The sequence below is a fragment of the Callospermophilus lateralis genome, chromosome 11 (assembly GCF_048772815.1).
Source record: "Callospermophilus lateralis isolate mCalLat2 chromosome 11, mCalLat2.hap1, whole genome shotgun sequence".
Taxonomy (NCBI): domain Eukaryota; kingdom Metazoa; phylum Chordata; class Mammalia; order Rodentia; family Sciuridae; genus Callospermophilus; species Callospermophilus lateralis.
The window spans coordinates 22,096,606-22,105,965 of NC_135315.1; the positions used below are offsets into that span (position 1 = coordinate 22,096,606).

General features: G+C 37.9%; 1 protein-coding gene across 2 annotated transcripts; it reads right to left on the reverse strand.

Annotated features, from left to right (window-relative positions):
- Positions 1-336: 336 nt before the first annotated feature.
- On the reverse strand, positions 337-8,538 carry Zpbp2 (zona pellucida binding protein 2). 2 transcript variants are annotated; one of them, XM_076870973.2, is made up of 8 exons: positions 8,490-8,538; positions 8,284-8,349; positions 6,081-6,206; positions 5,222-5,383; positions 4,410-4,628; positions 3,646-3,728; positions 1,371-1,551; positions 337-464 (listed from the first exon to the last, which is right to left on the reverse strand). In XM_076870973.2, exons 1-8 carry the CDS (start codon positions 8,536-8,538, stop codon positions 337-339), a joined length of 1,014 nt encoding a protein of 337 aa, XP_076727088.1. The 2 variants fall into 2 exon arrangements, with proteins under 2 accessions (XP_076727088.1, XP_076727089.1); XM_076870974.2 differs by lacking the exon at positions 8,284-8,349 and having other exon boundaries at positions 8,490-8,535.
- Positions 8,539-9,360: the final 822 nt, after the last annotated feature.

Below are 9,360 nucleotides of genomic sequence, written 5' to 3' on the forward strand. Positions count from 1 at the left end.
CAATATAAAAATTTTATTATGTTATACTTTGCTACTCTTCTTGACCTCAATATAGTCTTAGGTACAGAGCAACAGATTGTTTGTAAACAACAAAACATATTTCATTAAAAAACATCCACTAATACTTGAACTGTCCTTTGTACACTGGAGATACTGGATTAAATGACTTCTTAGAAATGCTATGCCAATTATTATTTTTTTTGTTTCTACAATGTATGTTATCCAATGTTTTGGTCTTACTGATCTTATTTCATAGAGCTATCTATGATGCTCTGTGATGTGAACAAATCATCTTATGTCCCCCCCTTCTGCAAGCAAGTAACAAAGCTTCCACCTCTAGTCATCGCCCGGCTGGTTTTTGTTTGAAGTTTCTGGGCAAGACTTAGCTCCATATACCTGGGTAGAAGCACATATCTGACAAGTAACATCAACATCAGGACTGAAAGTACCAGGGCTACAAACCACTGCAAAAGAAAACACATGGAAGAGAGCATTATAACTTACAGATATTTTATATCAATAATATAAATCTGCCTTCAATATCATACCATTTCTATGTCTATAATACACTTTTTCAGACAATTAAATTGTAATATGATCTTTTATTATTTTTTATTTTTATTTTTTAGTTGTAGTTGGACCCAATGCCTTTATTTTACTTATTTATTTTTATGTGGTACTGAGGATAGAACCCAGAGCCTCCCACATGTTAGGCGAGTGCTCTACCACTGAGCCACAACCCCAGCCCAATATGACAATCTTAAAGATTTAAGAAAAAGAACCCTATTTTTTCCTTTAGTACTGGTATTTTACAGTATCTTCTGCAGTGCCCCATCTATGAGTTCCTTTTTCCAGTTTTCTAGTTCCTATTTCCTATTTCTATGTTTTCTAGGTAAAACCATGTGGTTTTCTTTCATAGTACAGTATCTTAAATCAACACTATAGAAAATGTTTTGTAATACAAGAGTATATTAGGAAGAATTAATATACATTAATATAATTGTATTTAGAAATTTGGGCCTTGACTTTTTACTTCCCTTTAGGTAAATATGTTTCTGAAAGAGAATCAGTGTAGATTCAAATCAGCTGTATATATCAGGCCCACACCTGTAATTCCAGGGACTCTGGAGGCTGAGGCAGGAAGCTCACAAGTTTGAGGTCAGCCTCAGCAATTTGTCAAGGCTTTAAGCAACTTAGTGAAACCCTGTCTCAAAATAACAAAGAGGGCTGAAGATGTGGCTCAGTGGTAAAGCACTCCTGGGTTCAATCCTGGTACAAAAAAAGATTCAAATAATTATCCTAATATAATTATTTATCTATTCTTCTGACTATATAACCTAGATATGTAGATATTTATATTTTATAATTACCACAACAGCTAGCACAATTGCTGTGTAGACCTTCATCTTTTCCAAAGCCTGGTCGACAGCTATCCATACGTACTACTTGAAAACTGTGGTCCACAAAATGCATAGCTGGTACAGTGTTATTAAGGCGATGATAGAAAGTATACGCTTGGCTCCGAAAAAATTCTTCTATTCTGTCTCTTGCCTAAGATTTAAAAGTATAAGAGAAAAATACAATTACTACACCATGAGCCAATTTGTTCTGCTGTATCAGAGGCAATTAAAAGTAGCATAAACATTCCATGCTTTGTACAACAGGTGAATTCCAAAAAAGTTGTATAAGACTAAAAAGTCTAAAATTAATCTAGTCTTAACCTTATCAACTATTGTAAATTCATGTGTAAAATGGTTAGGAAAAAATAAAGTTAAAAAAAAAAGCAAACTTAAATTAAGCAGGAACCTGTTGGCACACATCTATAATACCAGCGATTCAGGAGGCTGAGGGAGGAGGATCAAAAGTTCAAGGCCAATTTGGGCAATTCAGTGAGACTGTTTCAAAATAAAAAAATAAGGGTAGAGATGTAGCTCAGTGGTAGAGTGCCCCTGGGTTCAAATTCCCAGTACTGCAAAAACAAACAAACTTTCTTGTTTTGAATTACTTGTAACATATCCATTCCTTATGTAGATAACTGGGAGTTCATTATTTCTAATTCTATTTGCTCATATGAAAAAAAAAAAAAAACCTAGAACAATGTAAAATGGAAACAAAGACTTCTCTCTAACCAGCATCACAAACTAATAATGTAAATTTTGTATTATTTCTCGAGTACAGAGTTTAATAACTAATATTAATGGAGTTATGTCCCATAAGTCATACACAACATTAATGATATAGGAATTAGACCAAGAATGGTATAGGCTTAGGAACTAGACCAAGAGGATGGGATTTTTAAGACTATGTCCTTAGTCTCTGAGGATGGCAGAGAAAATGAGAGCTGTTATGACTAGAACAGATACAATTTTGGAAGAACTACTGGTTTAACCTAGATTGTGAGGTTATTCTTCAATCTTAATCATCTTTTGGGGGGAAAAAAACAGGGATCAATCCTTCAATTATAGATAAAATGCATATTATTCTGGAAACTACATAATATTCCAGATGTACCACTCTAAAAAAATAATAACCTTTTGAAATAGCCAAGAATCTCAATGTCAGTTTAAAAACATTGAAACCAAAAGTCATTACTACGATATATTTGCTTTGTTTTTGTTGTTTTGGTTTTGTACTGGGGATTGAATCCAGGGGCACTTAACCACTGAGCTATACCACCAACCCTTTTTATTTTTATTTGAGACAGGATCTCACTAAGGGCCTCTCTAAATTGTTGAGGCTGGCCTTAAACTTGCCTCAGCCTTCTGAGTTATATCTGGCATTGTGTCTGGTTGGTGTATTTTGTTTTTGTTTTAGTAGTGGAGATTGAAGCCAGGGGTGCTTCACCAGTGAGCTACATCCTTGGTCTTTTTAATTTTTTACTTTTTAAAAAAATGTTACTTATTTAGTTATCTATTTACTTATTTGGTACCGGGGTTTTAGTTCAAGGACTCTTTACCACTGAGCTACATCCCAGCTCTTTTTATTTTTGGGGATAGGTTCTCATTAAGTTACTTAGGACCTCAAATTTGCCATCCTCCCACCTCAACTTTCTGAATTGCTGGGATTACAGGTGTGCACCACCATGCCCAGCCTTTTTGTTTTTATTTTGAGACAGGGTCTTTCTAAGTTTCTTAGGGCCTTGCTAAATTGCTGAGGCTGGTCTCAAACTTGTGATCTTCCTGCCTCAGCCCCCTAAATTGCTGGAATTATAGGTATGAGCTACCCCACTCAGCTACATATATATTTTAAAATAATAATTTAAATATATTTCTTACAAATGTTTTTACTAAGGATAAACACAACATGAATAAATACACACACATATATTATATATATGTGTGTATACACACACATATATATATTTTTTTTTCCAGTACTGGGGCTTGAACCCAGAGGCACTACACCACTGAACTACATCCTCAACTTTGTTTTTTTGAGACAGGGCCTCAGTAAGTTGCCAAAGCTAAGGGCCTCTCTAAATGTTGAGGCTGGCCTTAAACTTGAGATCCTTGAACTTGAGATCCTCCTTCTTCAGCCTCTCACGTAACCGGGATTACCAGCATATATCACTGTGCCAGGCTTACAAAATTTTTAAATAGCTTTACTGACTATTCAAGTTCTTTTTCCTTGTGATGAATTTCTCACCTTGAGGATATTATGATTAGTGATATCTTCACAGTCAACACTATCATTGCATGCACTTTTCCACCCTGGAGCAAAAGGATCAACTGGGGAGGAAAACACGATAGGTTCACAAAAGGGTTCTAAACAGTTCCAAACATTTTAATAAAGCCCCAAGTATTTTATTTAGTATGCAAGCACATGTTCACTTAATCTAGCTATCTAGTCCTAGTAGTAAAGTTAGATGTACAATTTGAATAATTTATACATTATGACTTTACTCCATCTGGGGGCTAAAGGAAGTAACTACAAGGCTTTAAAACAGGGGGGAAAAATGGGCTGGGTTTGTGGCTCAGTGGGAGGCGCTGGGTTTGAGCCTCAGCACCACATCAAAATAAATAAATAAAAATAAAGGTATTGTGTCCAACTACAAGTAAAAAAAAATTTTTTAAAATAGGAAAAAAAGCCTGTGTTTGGTTACTTCCTGTTATTAAATGCTCAAAAATACAATTAAAAATTCTATAAGAAGTTACAAATAAAATATTATACATTAAATGCTATGATAATTAATTGATATTGACTTCTAAATTACAAGCAAAAATATATCATATTTGAAGGTAAATAACTTGTATGCTAATTTTTAAAACCATAACCAGGCAACAATATATTTTAGTGTTTAACAAATATTTAAAACCCATTATTTATAAGATATTTCATATTCATGCAATAATTAATCATTCAGGACTAAACTCATAAAATTAAAGAAATGTTTTAAAATTTGTTTTTACCTCGAAAAGCTATGAACAGCTCATGTAAAAGGCTATGTTCTGGAATTTTAACAAAATGGCATTTATATGATGGTTCTACGACATGGCACAACAAATCAGAGATCAAATTATCCAAGATTTTCCTCAGCACTCTAAAGAGCAGGTCATTATATCTTCCTACACAGGACTTTGTTGTAAAACGTACAGCCATCTGATATGAATAATCAGGTTCCCGATAGGCTTTGAAAAGAGATGAGAATGAAAACAATTGTGCCTAGCATTAATTGTTCTATCAAACATTTTTCAAATAACTTGTAATACTAAATCCCATCAATATTGCAAATCAACATAGAAACCTTATCTAGTAAAATGCTTTAACAATTTGTCCTCACAAAACATATAAAACTAATAATTTTACTGAAAAAAGTTACTTTCATCTGATATTTATCTACTTAGAAGAAGAAAAATGGTTTCTGTGGGTTGCCTATATAGATAAGAGTATGAAGAAAAAAAAAGATTGCTTTTGGGGAGGGTCTTCATTTGCAGAAAGTATCACTGCTGTTATAGAATTGAAGATCAGTTTTTAAATTACCTGGAAAAATACCTGGATAAAGTAGTTTGTACTTACATACCTAGGTAGTAGAAAGTAGGGAGTTAAAAGAGAGTTATTTAGGAAAAACTTGTTAATTTGAGTTTACCTAATTAAACACACCTCAAAATATCCATAAATCATAATGATTACCTATACCAGATTCATTTTCACTAAATGAAGAAGTCTTATACTTAATTCTGATTCAAACTAAATATATAAATTAAAATGTGCTCATTCTCACCAAAGATCATAAATTCATATCTCCTCTTTACTGTAGTTTCTTCTTGGGTTTCTGCTTTGACAGTCTTATAAGAAAGAGTACATGAATAAAGTCCAGACAAAGGCTCCAGAAAATCTCTCACCATTAGCTTTCCCGTTTCTGTTATACTTATTCGACTATTGTCTACACAGAAATAGTAAATTATTTGGTTATTTAACAGATAACAATTCAAAAGTTATTTAGTAAATTTGGGTTACAAATAGACACAGACATTTAAAAACTAATGAATTATTTTAACTCCAAGATCTAACAAAATCTTAATTCTATCATATTACTCTATGAAAAGCCACATAAGTACACTTTTGAAATGAAATGTATATTGGTTTACTTTGATTCACTTCTTTGCATCTAGTTTCAATTAGTTTATGCCAGTAATTCAGTAAATAAAATATAATTTTTTCACATAAGCCAAGTTAATTAATAATACTTATATCCCAAGGCACTCTTCTAACATCATGAAAAATTACCTATTAAATATCTCATATTACTAGTGGTACAAAGATAAAGATATTTGAATGAATATAGCTCAGAAGTAGGATACAAAATTAACTGCTTTAAGGGCTGTTGATGTAACTTAGTGAAAGAGCACTGCCTAGCATGTATAAGGCCCTGGATTCAATTTCCAACACCATGAAAAAATAAGAAAAAAAATACTGTTTCAGATTTTGGAGAAATTAAGGCATAGACTAACATATTTATCCAAGTGTAGGGCAAGGTAAAAACTGTAGTCAAAACTAAATTTGTTCTTTTCAATAAATGACAGTGCTTTTTAAAAACAATGTTCACATCATTAAAATTATATTAAAATCAAATAATTTACCTGTTAATGTCTTTTCCTTTGGCCCAATCCATAAGTAGGTGGGATCCACTGTTTCTGTATTAGCACGATTCAAATCCATACAGATAAGGACTGGGCTATTTTGATGTAATTTTACATATATTTTCACTGACAAAATAAAATAATGTATAACTACATTATATAGCAAAACTACAAAATACACTCATACCAAGGATACTAATTTGTTCTTTTTTAAGTTTTTTTTTTTTTTGTTTTTTTTTTAATTTGAGACAGTATCTCCCTAAGTTGCTTAGGGCCTCACTAAATTGCTGAGACTGGCTTTGAACTTGCCATCCTCCTGCTTCACCCTCCTGAGCTGTGGAATTACAGGTGTGGGCCTCCATGCCTGGTGGTTTCAGACTTTTAAAAATCAATGATTATAAAGTTGGCACAGTGGCACAGGCCTGTAATCCCAGCAATTTGGGAGGCTGAGAAATTAGGATTGAGAGTTCAAAAGCAGTCTCAGCAGATTAGCTAGGCACTTAGCAACTCAGTGAGACCCTGTCTTTAAATAAAATATAAAAAAGGGCTGGGGATGTGGCTCAGTGGTTAACCACCACCCTTGGGTTCAATTCCAGTACCAAAAAAAAAAAAAAAAAAAAATCAGTGATTATAGCATTTAGGATGGTAGTATGAATTTCTCCTTGCTTCTCATGGTAAGTTTTAACAACTCTATAGACTGTTAGGGCCATGATATTCTTATTCTATGTACATAAGACATTTAGAAAGTCATTTGGAGGTACAGGTTCAGAACTCATTGAAATTTTTTAGGGCACTGTGGATTGAACTCAGGGCTCTCTACCGCTGAGCTACATCCCCAATCCTTTTTACTTTTGAGACAGGGTCTTGCTAAATTGTGCAGTCTGGGCTTGAACTTGTAACCCTCCTGCCTCAGTCTCTTCAGTGCTGGGATTACAGCCCACATGGATCACCACACATGGCTGCTCAAATAATTTTTTCAGGGCTAGGGGTGCAGTACCAGGGATTGAACCCAGAGGCGATTAACCACTGAGCCATATCCCCAGCCCATTTTTTTTTTGTTTTGAGACAGTGTCTCCCTAAGTTGCTTAGGGCCTTGCTAAGTTGCTGAGGCTGGCTTTGAATTTGTGAACGTCCTGCCTCAGCGTGCACCACCATACTGGGCTAAAATCATAATTTTTAAAGGGATAATGGAATCAATTTAAAGCCCAGAGAAAGCCTTGAATTCACTGCAAAATTATTTTAAAGATAATTATTATTTCTAAGGGACACCTGGTATTTCACTGTAAATTTCCTTTGTGGGGCACAATAACTAAGCCCATAGGAGGCATTCTAGGACAGTGTTCTGCAATTATGTTTTTTTTTTTTTTTGTTTCTTTTGCTTTTCTTTTATATTGGGGATGGAACCCAGGTGCCCTTAACCACTGAGCCACATCCCCAAACTCTTTTTATATTTTATTTGGAGACAGGTCTTGATAGGTTGCTAGAGGTTGGCTATGAACTCATGATCCTCCTGCCCCAGTCTCCGGATCACAGGCGTGTGCCACCAGGCCCCGCAGCAATTACGTATTCCGATTCAGATAATACGATGGTATGCTTTGAATTCAGTCCCACAAGATATTAATTTTAAAGCCTATTGAATGCCAGGCCCTGAATATATAAAGGCATTATCCTACAATTTGGTGGTAGTGGTGGTGTTGAGGGAGAGGGTTCAAACATGACATACGGTGAACAGGCCCAGTTATCTAAAAGTAGCTGGGTGACTAGCTTTCCTTGGGGAGTATGGTAAAGTTACACCACAGTGATTAACATTTGAGTTGACCCTTAATGGATGAATAGGAGATCTACTAAACAAGGGGAGGGACGACAGACTTTCACACAGAGCGACTTCCACCCAGGAAATCACCCCTGTGGGTGGGGCTCCCACGTTGCAAAGCAGCAGAACCATTTGGAAGTGAGATGCCATCACAGCAAGAGATCTGCGTTGAATCCTGGCTCCTCAAGAGCTGTGCGGCTCTAGGCAAGGCGATACAACTAGCTAGGGTCGCTGTTCAGGATGAAAAGATGCGATCTTCACGAACTGGAGGGCACAGGGCAGATGCACAGTGCACGTTCGCACCCTTTTCCTCTGCAGGAACAACCCTAGCAGGTCCATGGCATCCTGGACTTTTCTGAAAGGCCGTCCGTGAGAAGAGGTCCTTATTACCTGGGTGTCCTATCTTGCCAAAAACGAAGCCTTTCTTATTGAGTAAGGATGAACGCTGGCATCCAACTGCGGAGGAAAGAAACCACTGACCTTTTAGTTAGACAAGGAGCCAGGGCTCAGAATGGGACAGGGTAGGGCGAAACCGGGGAGGCAGGACCGGGAACCTCGGGCAGAGAGACTTGGGGGCACGGTGGGACAATCCACACCTCCTGTGAGGTACCAGAGCACCGCGGAGAGAAGGGCCCACGCTCGCATCACGGCTCAGGGGCTAAAGTGGCGGGAGGCGTCGACAGGTGGGCTCCTTCCTACCTCAGCCCCTGCCCAGTACCTTCCCATCGCTCCCCCACACAGCGGAGCAAACCGCCGGGGTCGCCGACTCTACCGGTCCGTCGCTACCGCGGAAGCAGCCCCCACCGGAAGGCGCGTGCGTGCTCCAAGCGTGCGCGCGGGGCGGGGCGAGTGAGCTGGAGGAGAGCCCCCCGCCCCTGGCGCACGCGCGGCAGCGGCGGTCGTGCTGCCCTTCGCACCTCGTGTTGGCGCCATTTTCCCGCGCTCTCGGCCCCCAAGCGAAGAAGAGAGCGAGGAAAACGAATTCAGGGCTCCGCGTGCTGGGGATTTCTGTAGACTAAGGACTGAGGTGCTCTCCAAGAGAACACGTGGGCCCGAGGACCATCACATGAGGACCAGAGGAAGGGAGAAGCTTGGGAGAATTAATTTCTCTCTCTCTCTCTCTCTCTCACACACACACACACACACACACACAAAACAGCGTCCCGCGTGGGAATTTCATGTGCCCCTTTTCCCATGAACTGCGTCTGCAACTCTGCGTCCAGTCTCCTTCAAAATCACTACCAGTGTTTCCCTAACTGCTTTCTGTCCACAAAACCAAGACCTGGAAGAAACATTAGTGCACCAAGGCGCCTCCAGGCCTTTCCGTACATAGTAAAGTTGACTCTTGGTTTTCATCTTCAAGTGGGAGATAGTGTGGAGACAGCCCATTAAGTGGGGAGTAACTTTAAGAAAATGGGCCCAATTTGAAAGTCACGAGCCCAAACTGTGCTTTTCCGGAGGGGATGG

Excerpts from the sequence above, each read along its gene's own strand:
- Zpbp2 (XM_076870973.2), bottom strand. The coding sequence starts at position 8,538 with ATGCGAGCGTGGGCCCTTCTCTCCGCGGTGCTCTGGTACCTCACAGGA. Across the intron at positions 8,350-8,489 it reads GCTCTGGTACCTCACAGGAG|TTGGATGCCAGCGTTCATCC; the intron begins GTGTGGATTGTC and ends TTTCCTCCGCAG. Across the intron at positions 4,629-5,221 it reads ATATGAATTTATGATCTTTG|CCTATCGGGAACCTGATTAT; the intron begins GTGAGAATGAGC and ends CTCTTTTCAAAG.